This window comes from Athene cunicularia (assembly GCF_003259725.1).
Source record: "Athene cunicularia isolate RWA chromosome 10 unlocalized genomic scaffold, athCun1 chr10_part1, whole genome shotgun sequence".
NCBI lineage: Eukaryota > Metazoa > Chordata > Aves > Strigiformes > Strigidae > Athene > Athene cunicularia.
Genome location: NW_020799112.1, coordinates 19,486,291 through 19,501,123, shown reverse-complemented (window position 1 = coordinate 19,501,123; position 14,833 = coordinate 19,486,291). Strand labels below are relative to the sequence as shown.

The following is a 14,833-nucleotide window of genomic DNA, read 5'->3' as shown; positions in this document are numbered from 1 at the left end:
GCAGGTACGGGAGGGACCGCGGGGGCGCCCCGCAGCCTGTCCCGGCCCCCGCGGGCTGCCTTACCCCTCCGGGCCAGGTGTGCGGCGGCTCTGGGGGCGCTGCTGCCGCTGTCCCCGTCCCTAAATGAAAAGCGCTAAAGGCGCAGATCCCCCGAAGCCATCCCCCCCTTTACATTCCAGCCCGCAGAACTCCTGCAGCCTGAAAAACGGAAAGGTGCGAGGACCGGTAACAGCTTTGTGCTCCTTTTTCAGAAAACGGGACAGGCTGTGTCCTTTCGTCATCGGAGTTTCCTGAAGGATTTTTTACACCGCAGGAGAGAAAGGATGGAGGAATCGTTATCTATTTCATAATTATCCTTTACATGTTTTTGGCTGTGTCCATTGTGTGCGATGATTACTTCCTACCTTCTCTAGAGATCATCAGTGAATGTAAGTGACCATCCTCATCTTTTTCCTGTACAACTAAGCAACTCGGTGTAGAACATTCTCTTTTAAAAAGCTTCAAAGTTAAGACTGCTCTGGAGTCCGTAAAGAAATTCCAGAGTCTCCGTTCATAGTTAGACTTAATACAATATTCAATTTGATACAATGTATCAATATTGTATTGAAAAAACATACGCTGATTACACTTTGCACAGGCGTTCATTTAAAATTTGCTTTCCTTGTGCCTGGAAAAAAATCTTTTAAATTCTTCAGTATTAACTAAACTGATAACTTCGGGGTGAGCAGTAGTATGTGTAGGTTACTGGTAAAAGGAAAAAAAAAAAAAGGGGGGGGGGGCAGGAGACATAACAGTTTCTGTATTTCTCTCAAAGTAGCGAACAACTATCAGGATGAGCTACTGTTTACACATGAAAGGTATGACACGGGAGGGAAAGGAATACCACAGTTACAACTGTTCTATGCAGTCTAAATCAACCTGTTGTAATTCCCCTGGCTTCAGCAAACCGCTGAATTAAAGAGATGGTCCTGGCTGAGAGTTCAGATGTTCGTTGCCAAGAATTTAAAAAAATTCCCTAGGGAAACTCGTCCACGAACACTGGAAAACATTCCTCAGACCAGAACACTTAGAGAAAACGTAGGCTTAAACATTGCTGTAGAGTTGGTAGTATTTTAATGAGAAATAAGCATTTGTCAGACTTTCTCCATGGCCAGCCACACATCCCTGTTCTCAGTGGGCAGAACTCAATCCAGAGAGTGAGATCGTTGCAGAATGAGTGAGTTACAGAGTGAGAAACAGTCAACTTACCAGAACAAAAATCTCATTTCATTCAACTAAGTCACAGGCTCTTATACTGTCCATACAAAGCGAGAATTTAATTTTAAGATTGCAGCACTGGTTTCAATTTAACTAGTATTTCCAGTCTGTGAAGACACAGTAGCATGGATTTCCCTGGAAGATAGACTTGACATGGATTGTGTAGCTCGAGTCCAAGGAATTCCCCCAGAATTATTACCCATATGAAAGAGTTAAAGCTTGCATACATATGCCTATTTTACATTTTAAGATCATGCCCAAATCTCTTGTATTCTCTGTACTTCTCTGGTATTTAATCTTATTTCTGTAATAAAGTTAGAAATAAATCAGCCCAATAAATGAGGCTGTGTTTTCAATGTATTCTTTTATCAATTTCAAATAAATGGATTAACTATGAAAGTAAGCAAAGTTCATTCTATCAAACTGTAGTAGCTTCTAATGCGAGTAAAGGGTACAGACTACTGAAATACTTTTTTTTGCAGCAATTCTTTTGCTTTATTCTCAGGCCTTGGCCTCTCTCAGGATGTTGCTGGAGCAACTTTTATGGCTGCTGGAAGCTCTGCTCCAGAGCTTGTCACCGCTTTTCTAGGTAAGAGATATATGCGTTGACTCCTGAGAATCCAGAATTCTTTTCCTTGCATGCCAAACTGAGAAGTACCAGAGTGTCATTTTCCTTACAGGAGTCTTTGTAACAAAGGGAGATATCGGTGTCAGTACCATCCTTGGATCAGCAATCTATAATCTTCTTGGTATTTCTGCAGCCTGTGGGCTGTTTTCCAGCGTGGTATGTATAAACTTCGATAGTTCTGCTCCTAAGAGCCAAAAGGTTATCCTTTCTGATTTGCCAACAAAAGCCAAGAGAGACTTACTATGACAACTGCCAAGTTTATTATTTAGTAGCAAAACCAGCATGTAATCAGTTTTAAGATAACTTGCTATGAAAGTTTTTAAAAACACTAACTTGTTAAATATCATACTTAAGTCATTCCTAAGAATCTTAAATTTTTACATAATATAGAAACAACATATTGATGCAGCATTTACAGCACTTGGTGAAAGTATTAGACGAGTTTAAGAAAAGTAAATGATTCTGTGATCTGCAGGTTTCGAGGCTATCCTGTTGGCCGCTGTTTAGAGACTGTCTGGCATATACAATTAGTGTAGCAGCCGTCCTTGCGATGATATCTGACAACAGAATTTACTGGTAAGAGCACAAGTAGTGTTGAATTCTTGTTGACTGGAGGTTAGCGAGACAGTGTTTTGAAATGCAAACAAACAAACAAAAATATCAACCCCCAAACTTCAAGCAGCCTGAACTGCTATTCACTAACATCCTGTTGGCTTTTTAAAAAAATGTAGAAAGTCACAATGCTTGTAAAGATTATTACCTAAACATTCAAACCCTGCGTATTTATAAAGCTTGAGCTGCATAGGTTTGTCTGTACAGACTTCACAATTTCTATCATAACTGTTTTGGCATAGCAATTACGTCTTCATAGTTTCCCTTTGAGCCTTTCCTTTAATAGCATCACTGTTAAGAAGAGAATCTGTCTGCCAGAAGCAGATCGTGAACTTCTGATCTTTTAACCCTCTTCCATCAACAAAAACTGCTGTTGCCTGAACAAGGCAGTCAGGCCCAGCACTAGGCCTCTGAAGGTTCTAATTCAGAACAGCACATACTATTCCTGTCTTTAACCATCACATGAAGACTCAGTTCTGTAAGATGTGCCATCAGTAAGATCCCCTGGAAAACATGCAGCCATACAATACACAAACAAGATTCTGCAGGGGACAGGAATTAATCAAACTGCTGAAAGATGGGGATACCCATCATGAACTTCCAGGACACTGGCCATACAACTGCAAATAGATGCTTTTGTGCGTTTTCCTTTTGCTACTCACGCAAATTTTCTTTCTCCTTATGCCAGCCATTTCAACAAGTTAAAGAGTTGGGATTTTTATATTACATGTTATGTAAAATCTGTTTCTCATTCTAGGTATGAAAGTGCATCCTTGTTATTGATATATGGGTGTTACATTCTGGTACTATGTTTTGACATTAAAATCAACCAATACCTCATGAAAAAGTTCAGTCCCTGCTGTATGCGTTTTACAAAAGCTATGGAAGAGGATGCTGAGCAGCAGCCACTGGTTGGATGGAGGGAAGAGAGCGGACCTCTCATTTGTCAACAATCAAGAACAGATAGTGGAATTTTTCAAGATGAGCTGGACTACTCTCACCTTTCCACAAGCTTGCATGGGCTTGATGAAATCTCTGAAGGTATAAGTATTATTACAGTTGTTTCTAGCACTCTATGTGCCCATCTGCATCAGTTCTAACAAAGAGTAGATTCTGATATATTATTGAGATTTTGTTCATAAAAGAACTCCAGCATAGTATTTAAGTAAATCATTATTCTTCCCTGGAATATAACATTAAGCAAAATCAGAGTAGTGGTATTTATATAGTTAATTGCTGGAGGAATGCTGGATAGTTGCTAATTCATGTCATATTAGAACAGCAGAGCAGAATTCCATCAGCCTTTGCTGTGCGCGTTTGAAACCTCCCAGCAAAACCTGTTGTAAAATGCAGTTACTAGCTGAAAGACACACCAGTACTGATGTACTGACGGTACAGAAGAGCACAGAACTGCTTTCTTATCACAACGGCAGGTTCATAGCCCAAAACATGCACGCTAGCACAAGGAATAGCTATGATGTGGCCACACATCATCAGTTTCCTCTTCACTGAGGCAAAACCAGCAGTTGCTACTTACTCCCGACAAAGGTTTTTTTTACAAACCTTTATAGAAAAGTTTATATTTCATCCACCTTCGTTCTCGTAGTGACATAGTAATAAAGAACATTTGATTCCAAAGTTTTGTCCAGTGCGATGTAGGTACTGGGTAAAACTACAGCTAGAACTTGAGGAAGTATTTTTTAGCTTTTTTCAGTATTCTTCCAAGTAGAGGCCAGTAATACAACTGTATGCTGTGGATTCAAGGAACACTACAATTTTAAAAGTTATTTTTTCTTCAACAGATCATCCAAGTGTCTTCACCATGCCTGAAGCAGATATGAAGAGAATTTTGTGGGTGTTATCCCTCCCTATTATTACACTACTCTATCTGACTATACCAGATTGCAGAAGACAGTTTTGGAGGAACTGGTTCATGGTGACATTTTTAATTTCAGCAGCATGGATTTCTGCAATAACTTATGTTCTTGTATGGATGATAACAATAGCAGGTAGGTACCCAGAGTGTTGCTGCTATACAGAATCAACCAATCAAGAATCACTGAAAAAACACTTTCTCCCTGTGAAGTCTTTTCCTTTCCACAATTAACAGTTAGTCAGTTTAGCAACACATACTTTGCTGTAAAAAAACAACAAACCCAGCAAAAACTTACGTTTGACTGCTTAGTTTGCCACCTTCTTCCAGCTACTGAAAACCACTTCAGAGTTTAGCTGCTTCAGACTGCTTACCATCACATGAATAAGAATTTGTTGACATGGCTACAAAAACCAGCCTGTATTTACTCAGAACACTTTCCTTAAACTGCTTCATCAAGTGAAGCAACTAGATGCACAGCAATAAAATTGTCATGGTGAAGTCTGACAAACATGGAATCCACCAAGACTGGAATGAAAGGTTCAGGGTTCTGTAAAAGATCCATTATTTCTATACCTATATTTGTTTTGAATGCTATAGTAAGAGATTTGGTATTAACTGCCAAAAAAACCCTCCAAAGTTTTGGTATTATTTTATTTCAACCATAACATGTGTTTATTAAACATTCTTGGGGTGTCTGTATGTATACTGCATCATCAAGTGAAGCAGTAAAATAATTGCATTTAAATTAGAGAAGGGGTATGAACTTGTGTGTAAAAACAGTATCTTAAAAATAGCTTGAGATATTAAAGGTCTCCTTATTTCACTGTTTCTCTAGTCAGCTTCAGAAAAATCCAGTTTTAAGAACAAGCAGAAAAAAAATACCTCTGAACAGGAAAGAAATATTTCAAAGCTTGCCATTTCCACATTAACAGCTCACTAATTCTACTCAAAATATTCTACTAGTTCAGCATCCTAAACTTGTTTCCAACTTAGATTCACCAAGTAACTCCTTGTTCAGTGCAGAAACAGACCTATGCATTTAGTAAACCTTTGAGAAATTACTAGCAGATCCCTGGATGTAACATCCACCAGGTTCACTCCTTGGTCAAATAATTTTCCACTTGTATCTAAGGAAGCAAGGGTTTACTGTCCGAGTGCCAGGAGCCTTTGAATGGATTCAAATGGAAGTTATTGCTGTTCTACCAGACAAAGCACTAATTCATATCAAAGTAGGTACAGTGGAGATTCAAACAGTGTATTAGTGTTAGTCCACTTTGAAGACTCACCGCAAGCAGTACTGGGCTCTTTGGCCCACTACTTTTAGGTCAAGTATGTTCTATTTACATGCTAGAAATTATATTCAAGTCCAGGTTTTCATGAAGGGTGACTCAAAGATTCTGTCATTGCATAAACAGCCTATCAGAATGTCACAGAGGTGTCAGAGCTGGGGACTAAATTTTGATGGTCAAGAACAAACCTAACACCTTTTTGTTGCTAGCAAAGAAAATGTGACTATAGCAAGATATTGCTACTGATACACAAAACTAACTAAAGGCTAGAAAAATAAGACCATTCTCTTTCTATGGTCAGTTGCCAGGAAAGAACCCCCTACATATTAAATAAAAGATAAATCTATCTATAAGAAAAATTAGATTGACCTGAGTTTAGATTCTATCTTGTAACTTTCAGAGGGCTAGAAACAACTGCTGGGTACAGAAGGCTGATTCATTCCTATTTCAGTTTGCTTGGCATGAACCATTATTTTCCGGTCTGGATGGTTTATAAAAGCTGATCTTGTTGGTCCCTCATCCTACAAAGCTCTTACATTAGGAGTGATGGAAGAATAAATACCAGTACAAATTCTGCAACAGGATCACATTAGTTCCTCTGAACCAACAAAGAGTTTCAAACAGAAATTTACGGGGCTGATCTAGACTAAGCTGGTATATATTAGTTAAACATTGCTGGCCTAGCTTACACAATAATGCCTCTTATTTTAAGAAAACTCTTCTTATTAGTGTCCAAATACTGCAATTAAGAATTCAGATTTCAACAAAAAGATACTTTTCAGTTAAAGTTTTAAGAAAAACTAGTTACTTCACAGTTTGAATAGAGGTATTAAATACTTCAGTATGTTAATGCTTGTGAATGGTACAACTGCTGGAACAGTTTTGAAGATCCGAATGCCTGTATTTTAAGTGAAAAATTAATATGCCTACAGGACATACGGGGCTGGAAAAAAAAAAAGTGAGAAGTGAGCTGCTGTTTCAGTAACTCTTCTTAATTTAAAACAGTATTTACCTAAAGAAACTCACGCTTCTAAAGGATTACTTGCATTTACAAGTCATATAAAAATTCTGCATTTTGATTCTTCCAAATCCAACAAAAGAACTTTCTAATTGGAGTGAAATCGTAAAGCCACATAGCTGAGACAGTATTGTAGTAACGAGCTTAATGACCCTCCTCCCCAAGAAAATTCATGTGCTTTTTTCCTCCCCCTTTAAAGACTGGGTGATTATAAGAGTTATTGCTTCATGAGACTTCTGAGCACTAACAATAAGATGCCCCAAAACATAGAAGACTATTATATTTTCCAGAAGTTGAGGGGGAAAAAAAAGGAGTGAATTGTTAGATGTTTAAACTTCTACTGTATCTGAAAGAAAAAATTAATAATTGGTATTGTCTTGACCACTGATTCCACTCAGGTGTCTGAGAAACTTGTTAAGATAGATGGTTACAATACTACAATTCCTTTTTCATTTGATTGAAGAACAAGAACAGGATGATATTTCTTTGTTCTTAACTATTTCATGGTTCAGTCACCTCGTATTTAGTCAAGTTAGCTGACAGACTGCTTTTGAAATTACTGTATGATTACGAATCCTTTCTCCAGCAAACAAAGTCCAAAGCAATTTCTTTAGATGAAATTTAAACTAAAAACATACTTGCATTTTCTACCGTTATTTACCAACTGCAGGTGAAACACTGGGAATTCCAGAGTCAGTAATGGGTCTCACATTACTAGCAGCAGGAACAAGTTTACCAGATACAGTTGCAAGTGTGCTGGTGGCTCGAAAAGGTAATGATTTTAGTATTCAGGCTCATTCCAATGGATGCGTTTAAAAGCTACTATAAAAAAAAAAAGAATTCTGGTCAACATTTCCAGAAATTCAAGGAGTAACTTCTAGAATCTGGAGCAGAAGTTTTTAATTTAAGTTTACTAATAAATAAATAGCTTACCTGAAGAAGCTGTGGCTCAGACATTTAAAAACCTCTCAGAGAAATATTCTAGATTGATTTGTTGTAGATCAAGCGTTACAGTTTTACTGCAAAACACAACTGTAGGTCTTGGTATTTTAAACGTGACTGGATTTGATAATAGTCTGTGTAGCTTATTTTAAGTGCAACTGTGCAGATGCTGGTGATTCAGGGAGACTTTTTTATGCTTGTGGTACCCAAAACTATGTTCTGTAGAATCGTGACTACAGTTCTTTCAATTACAAGTCTGAAAAAGGTGCTCTGTGAGAAATTGAGGGATGACAGTCTGTTCCTCCAAAACAGTTTGGTGATTTCATACAATACAATTAAGCAGACTTATTTGTATTTCTTCTTTTACAGGAAATGGAGATATGGCTATGTCTAACATTGTAGGATCCAACGTATTTGATATGCTCTGTTTGGGAATACCCTGGTTTATAAAAACTGCCTTCATAAATACATCAGGACCCATAGAAGTGAACAGCAGTGGTTTGACATACACAGCCATTTCTCTTATCTGTTCTGTTGTTTTTATTTTTCTGGCAGTTCACCTGAATGGCTGGAAAATAGATAAAAAATTGGGAGCAATTTGTCTTGTATTGTACTTAGTATTTACTACGTTAACAATTTTATATGAACTTGGCATCATTGGGAACAATCCTACAAGGGTCTGTGGTAACTAGTTTTAATCACTGATTATACTGATGGAAAAATAAAAGCAGGAGAGAAAGACCAGTTTCTTCATTTAGTTAAAATAAAACATTAAAAAAAAAAAATCAAAACTCCCACTGGGCTCTAAATCTTATTTACAGAACTAAACCATGTCATTAAAGTAATGCTAAGTAGAATGAAAACATCACAGCCTAATTGGAGCCCTTTCTTTTAGAGTTTAGAATTACAGTATGACTACAACACACATATAAAACCAAAATTCTGAAAAAAAAAAGACATCTAGTTTTTACATTACAATGTTGATACACGCTGGGGAAAAAAAAATGAAAGTCAGAAAATACTAAACAAATCCCACTATGCAATCTTGAGATTAACAGAGAAAATGGCTTATTTTATTAAAAACAGTATAACCATTCATTTAAACTGAATGACTAGAGACACTTGGCCTAATTTTCCAAAGGCACTGAGCATCCAAAGCTTCCACAGTCTACAGAGACCTGCAGGTGCTCAGTGCCTCTAAAAAAAAAAAAAAAACCCAACAAAAATCAGGCAAATTGTCTTTAAAAACCAAACATATTAAGATTCAGTTAACAAGTATCACAGTATATTAAACACTATACTGTTAAAGGCTGGTGGGATTTAAAAGTTCCTTTTTACAGCTTTTGTAAGCATACAATGTTACTAAAAATGACTTACTAGGATAAAGAAGCTAAACAAGACATAGGAATGTTCCTGAACACACAGTTTTAAATTATGCATTGCGATCCAAGCGTACATCAATTTCTCTGCCACTGATTTTTATGCCGTTCATTATCCTACAGGCCTTTTCAGCAGATTCTGGTGAGTCAAATCTGACTGTTCCACAGCCCTTTGATTTTCCATTCTCCATTTTTATTTCTGCAAACATTACATGACCTGAATAAATAAGTTAAACACCAGTTATTTCAAGTCTTCAGTGCACTAACAACTTAAAGAACTCATCAGAAGTGATAAAAAAGCATTTTTAAATATGAAATTAGCACTTTCAGACTGATGGTATATTCACTCATTCAGGGAAGGTGACACAGGTCAAGACAGCAGTGAAGAATCCAAATTAAGATCCACTGCTTCAAATCTTTCCTTCACACTAGCGTAAGATGAAGTATGCCTGTACTTGACCTCAAGTTTGAAATAAAATGCCCTGCAAAGGCTAAGGGCAAGTTTTGTGTTTCATTTACTGACACTGCCAGCAGTGTAGCTAGTGATGGGCATTAACTGAATTATAGTTCAGTCCACCACGTTCATCACAGCAACATACCAAGCGATTTTGTGAAGAAGCTGCATAGCAAAGTTAGAACCTTTAAAACAGTAAAGTTACCAGGTTAGGAGTGGTGGAAAAGTAGCATGCACTATTTGATCCCTGCAGCGTTTTCTTGAGGTTGGACACTCAACTCGTGAGGCAGCATTTTTATGTGGATGTCTTGGTACCACAGAGAATGTTCAGTGCCCAAAGCTAATGAGTTTTTCCTTATGGTATGTTGTAGCACACCACACTTGAGCCCTCAAATGTGTCTAGGGGCAAGAAACTTTTCCCTACAATATATAGCTTATTTTTAAATATCATGTAATAGAAGACTGGCCTTTCACTGCAAGAAATAGAACATATGGAGACATGGTCTTTGTATTTTCTTACAATACTGGTATGAATACAGTCTGTTGCTTATATTTGTGCTTAGAATTCCTAATTCAACATAATTACTACATCATGATCTACTTGGCATCATTGCCAAGGAGATCACGAAAAAAAAATTTTAAAAATTCTGAACTATCTGAAGTTGACCAGGAAGTTAAGACTTGGGGGAAAAAAAAAAAAAAAAGAAAAAAAAAAAAGAGAGAACCTGTTTTGCTCTATCCTCTAGCTACAAAAAAATATTTCAAAATTTTCAGGTGTTCATAGTTGGAACTGTGAGTTCTGATTTGTATCAAATCTACAAATAGGCGTATGAAGACTATCTTAGATATCAGTAGTATATTTTAAAGTATTTGTCTTTTCTGTCTCTCCAAAATAAGTCATCCTCTAATTCAGTTAAATCTTTCCATCCTGAAAGTGCACTTTCAAAACAAAACAATCATATTTCTACACCTGAGCTTCATTTTTCATTCAGTTCTGTGACAAGACAACTTTTCTTAATTAGATAAAAAGAATTATTGGATATTTGCAGCAATCTATCTTATATAAAAAAGGCCTTTATTTCTTAATGTAGAGAGTAAGCATTACAGCCTGCAAATATGCTAATCAGGATCATCTATTTGCATAAAACACAAATCTGCCACTTTGGCAAAATTACTAACTCTTGATTTGATGCAGCACCATTTCTGGAAGTAATTCATAACCTGGACAGGCCAAGGCCCCTGCATCCATTTGTCTCAAAATAAATCCTACATTATATACTCTGTGTTAGCCAGAGGATACCTAATACCCGCTTCAAAAAAAAATGCAGCTCAAAGAGTAATTTTATTAATGGAATGGGTTAAAAGTTATAGCAGATGAGCACTCAGGGCCAACACAGCCCATACTATACCTTGGTCTCATGTGTTACATCATGCCTGAAAATTATTTATGTAACTCAGGAAAGGTGGGGGAAGTCAGAAAGATGATGTTAGGCAGACTCTTCTTCAGAAGAAAGCAACAACCTTGTCTTCCTGTCCTTAACTAGCAAACACCATATAAAACATGAAGTCAATGGAGCTGAGCAGGGTATAAGATTAATATACATACCACATTGACTGAATTTCTCCTTTAGCTTCTGCCAGGTCAAGTCAAAAGGAAGCTAGAATAAAAATGCATTATTAATAACAAAATATTACAAAAAGAAGAAGAGCATGTCAAACATGCACACAATCTCATGGTTTCTCTGTATTCAAATGCTTACATTTCTCACAAATATCTGGTTGCCTTTAGAGCTTAATCTCTCTCTCATGCCACTTCCCATTGGGCCTGGCACAAATCCTCGATCAATATCGATGTTCCTGTCCAGGCCTCCACCCATAGCTGGTCCTATTCGATCAAAACCAGAACTCATCCGATCCATCCCCATTCCCATTCCTCCAGCCATACTGTTCATACCACCCATTCCACCACCTACACAGAGAAAGAAAAGGAGGATAATAACCTATTTTTAGTAATAAAATGCACAAGTATTTTGTAAAAAAATAAAATTCTTTTGTGTCAGTAGAAAAATAAGTGTAATAAAACTGCTGTAACACAAAACAACTTCATACATGCACAGTGATTTAAAATATTAGCCATGCTACTAGATAAGTCAAAGTATTAGAAGGCACAATGTGTCAGTTCTAAAATGAAAGTAAAAACCAAAATGCATCGTTACTGGCCACACCATCCAATATAGTAAAATGTTGAAATTTAAAGGCTGTCCAGTTTAATAAAAATCTGATACCCTGTATCAAAAAGAGATCAAGTAAATTAACCATGGCAATGTTAAGATACAGATAATTTGGCCATATACACTACTGTTTGCTTCCTGCATTCACATTCAGCTTTACTTAATACAGCCACACTTAATCTTCTAGAGAAAGAATTTTTTGGAGAGAACAGGTCTTACTGCAAGTACAGTGAAGAGCATGGACTTCCCTATGATACGTGCAATGAAATATATTAATGAATATATAATAAAGAACTAAGATCAATGGCATTCAAATATCCTATTATAATCTTTCCGGATTCATAATTAAAAATTAATGTAAAGCAAGACTATAAAGATCATTCATGAGAGACCTTCTCGTTAAGCCTTATGCCTCTCACGATTGTCACTAGCAAGATGGTAGTTTCTCATTTGCTTTAGCCTGAGGAACTCAGGAGATCTGCTGTAATACAAACTCAGTATTGCAGCTCTGCACAAAATTAAACTGAATCATAATCTGAAATTCAAGGCTGGTTTTTTTTATATCAATGATAAGAGATTACTGAAGTCCAGCTTCATGAAGTTCACAAAATTAACTGTGCCTATTTGTCTTTTTTTATGAAACACAAGTTTATTAGAATCACTTCTCCCTCCAAACCAGAAGTTAACACCGTTTCAAAACTAAGATTAAGGGAAAGACTGTATTAACAAGTTTTCCCCTGAACTTTTACCTCAGCAAAGCAGCTTTAAAAACTATTAGACTTGCAGTCACATGCAACAGAATTCTACTTCTTCCAACAGGGCAAGACACTGCACTACAATGAAACCCTCCAATACAACGACATGTACACCGTATCATTACATTGACTATGCATTTACATTCTATTGAAACAAATTAACCTACTCATTCCAGATCTTACTGGGCCCATGCTAGGTGCTCCCATTCCTCCTGCAAAAACACCAATCATTGCACCACCTAAACAGAAAAAAATAATAAAGTCACATACACTGAAACCACTGGTTAGTGACAACAACAAAGCACACCCTGAAGTGCACTGATCTCAGTGTTTTCTACAGAACACTTTAACCTGTGCCTTTATTATTCAAACTAAATAGGAAACATCCAGTAAATAACGTTAGTTCCTCCTTCTCGATGATGGGATTTAAGCTACTCCACTTTCTTTCCAGCTTTTCTCCCCTCTCAGTCTGTCAGCAGCACAAACATCTTGAAAGTAAATGAGCTACTTGCCACATTGGGAAGAACGGCCTCAAAACTGAAGGGTTCATCTTATTTGACCTTCATAGTACAGAACTGCCTTAGTTTCTCCCATTTTTAAGAAACCAGTGGAAATGCTAGGAGCAGCTCTCCCAAAGTCTGTCTCTACTGCAGGTGAAGAGTGATGGAATTTGGTGGGAAAAAGGGAGAAAGAAAATTAATTGATACTTAATAAAAGCTATTTCTCAGAACCATGGAATCTCAGAATGGTATCAGAGGCTGAGTATACAGTGGGGTAAAAATAATTCTTTTCATTGAAGTGCTAATATTCAGGAAAGTAATCCCAAGGGAGCTTCTAGAATTGTAGAAACTCAGAAGAACTACATCCCTGTCACTGCAGAACAGAGTGGAACTGTCAGCTGCATTTTTCTTGCTTGATTTTCATACCTAAAAGAAACAGCTCAGTTTTTACTTATGGCAAAATAGATCGGTAACTTGTCTTTGGGCTAGACACCACTGTTCCAATACTTAAAAAAGGTCACCGCTGAATCTTTGATTAGATTCATTTTCTCCACACAGTTCAAAACAGCAACAATTGTTCCCTGCCAGTCTCTTGTGGTAAATACTTGTCTCCTCTCAGAGAAAAAGCTGTCATAGCCATACTAAGACCTCAAAAAATATGGACTAGCCTGTTTACTAAAACTACTAAGTTTCAACACCAACAGGATTACTCCCAGTACTTCAGCCAACAGTTTGTATGAGGAAGATCTTGATAATTATTCATTACGCCAGAGAGGGTCTTGCAATGAAATAGCACGTCAAATTTTGAGATTGCTGGTCACATGACTGGTTTTTGCCCTGAAAAAGAATCAGGAAAAATAATCCCCACTTTTCCAGAGCTAGAAGACCTTAGTTTGTGAGTGCATCCCAGTTACACCCACTCTCTTTTAAAAGAAAAAAAACACTCCCCAAGTTTAAGTTACATTTAAAAAAAAACCCAAGCCAAAACCACATGAAACACACAAACCCTACCAAAACAACAACAAAAAAATCCATGAACACTCAGATAATCCTATTAAGCAAGATTTTATCTACTTCTGACATGAGACATACTTTACCTGTACCTTTCCTCCCACTAGCTGTTTACCAACAAAAAAAATACGTGCTTAGAAATGCTCCATGACACAACCTTTGATCTTTTGAATACTTCAAAATTTTCGCAATTTAAATGGCAACAACAATGATTCTGCTGCAAATCAAACATCCTCGTTTTCACTAATTGATGCCATAGCCCAATCAAACACTGTTTTAAGTTGTCCTCCTTGAAACTGGCAGGATACTAAAGCCAAATGTACTCACAGCATTTCCTTTTAAGATGCCATTAACCTAAATTTTGTAACACGAGTACGCTAGGGTCTTCCCTGATTAAACACTGTATTTATTAACTATTATATTTGTAAATCCCTACAATTTCCTTCCATTATTTAAGGATATAATGAGAAACTCTTATCTTGGTTCTCATAACAGCATTTAAATGGTAAGACTGCTGACAAGTTATAAATTGAAGCTTTCTGGATCTACCAAATGAATCATTTCCACATCAGTTCCTCACAGTTGCCATGTTCATGTATTTCAAAACCATCATGTTACCAGACGACTCAGAAGTCTATTGCTTACATGAACATTTATAACTGAAGTGGCTTTGGATTTTCACTCAGGAAACAGATGTTTATCCTACGTTGCAAGTAAACAGAGTGAAAGCATATACTTGATTTTCAAAACATTCATTCCAAGACATTGAGTAACTCAACTGACAAGCTAATTACATTCCTATCACTTCTACACAACTACCAGTGCTCAACGAGAAGCACATCAGTTACACTTTATTATGACTTCTACCCCCCACCCCACC

At 37.0% G+C, this 14,833-nt stretch overlaps 2 protein-coding genes across 7 annotated transcripts in view; one reads left to right on the top strand and one right to left on the bottom strand.

The window, feature by feature from the left end:
- The first annotated feature begins 240 nt into the window (after positions 1 to 240).
- SLC24A5 (solute carrier family 24 member 5) lies at positions 241 to 8,619 on the top strand. 2 transcript variants are annotated; one of them, XM_026856259.1, is made up of 8 exons: positions 241 to 429; positions 1,764 to 1,847; positions 1,939 to 2,042; positions 2,362 to 2,462; positions 3,256 to 3,539; positions 4,301 to 4,507; positions 7,352 to 7,453; positions 7,993 to 8,619. In XM_026856259.1, the coding sequence occupies exons 1-8, from the start codon at positions 363 to 365 to the stop codon at positions 8,313 to 8,315; spliced, it is 1,272 nt and encodes a 423-aa protein (XP_026712060.1). In that variant the 5' UTR covers positions 241 to 362; the 3' UTR covers positions 8,316 to 8,619. The 2 variants fall into 2 exon arrangements, with proteins under 2 accessions (XP_026712060.1, XP_026712061.1); XM_026856260.1 differs by lacking the exon at positions 7,352 to 7,453.
- Positions 7,168 to 14,833, bottom strand: part of MYEF2 (myelin expression factor 2) — a 29,295-nt gene continuing 21,629 nt past the window's right edge. For 2 of the 5 annotated variants that reach the window (XM_026856254.1, XM_026856258.1), the window contains exons 14-17: positions 12,610 to 12,681; positions 11,217 to 11,425; positions 11,063 to 11,114; positions 7,168 to 9,219 (exon numbers count right to left, since the gene is read on the bottom strand). In XM_026856254.1, the coding sequence (XP_026712055.1) occupies positions 9,056 to 9,219; positions 11,063 to 11,114; positions 11,217 to 11,425; positions 12,610 to 12,681 (497 nt within the window). In that variant the 3' untranslated portion in view covers positions 7,168 to 9,055. The remainder of the gene's footprint in view (positions 9,220 to 11,062; positions 11,115 to 11,216; positions 11,426 to 12,609; positions 12,682 to 14,833) is intronic. The other 3 variants (XM_026856255.1, XM_026856257.1, XM_026856256.1) reach the window with 2 other exon arrangements.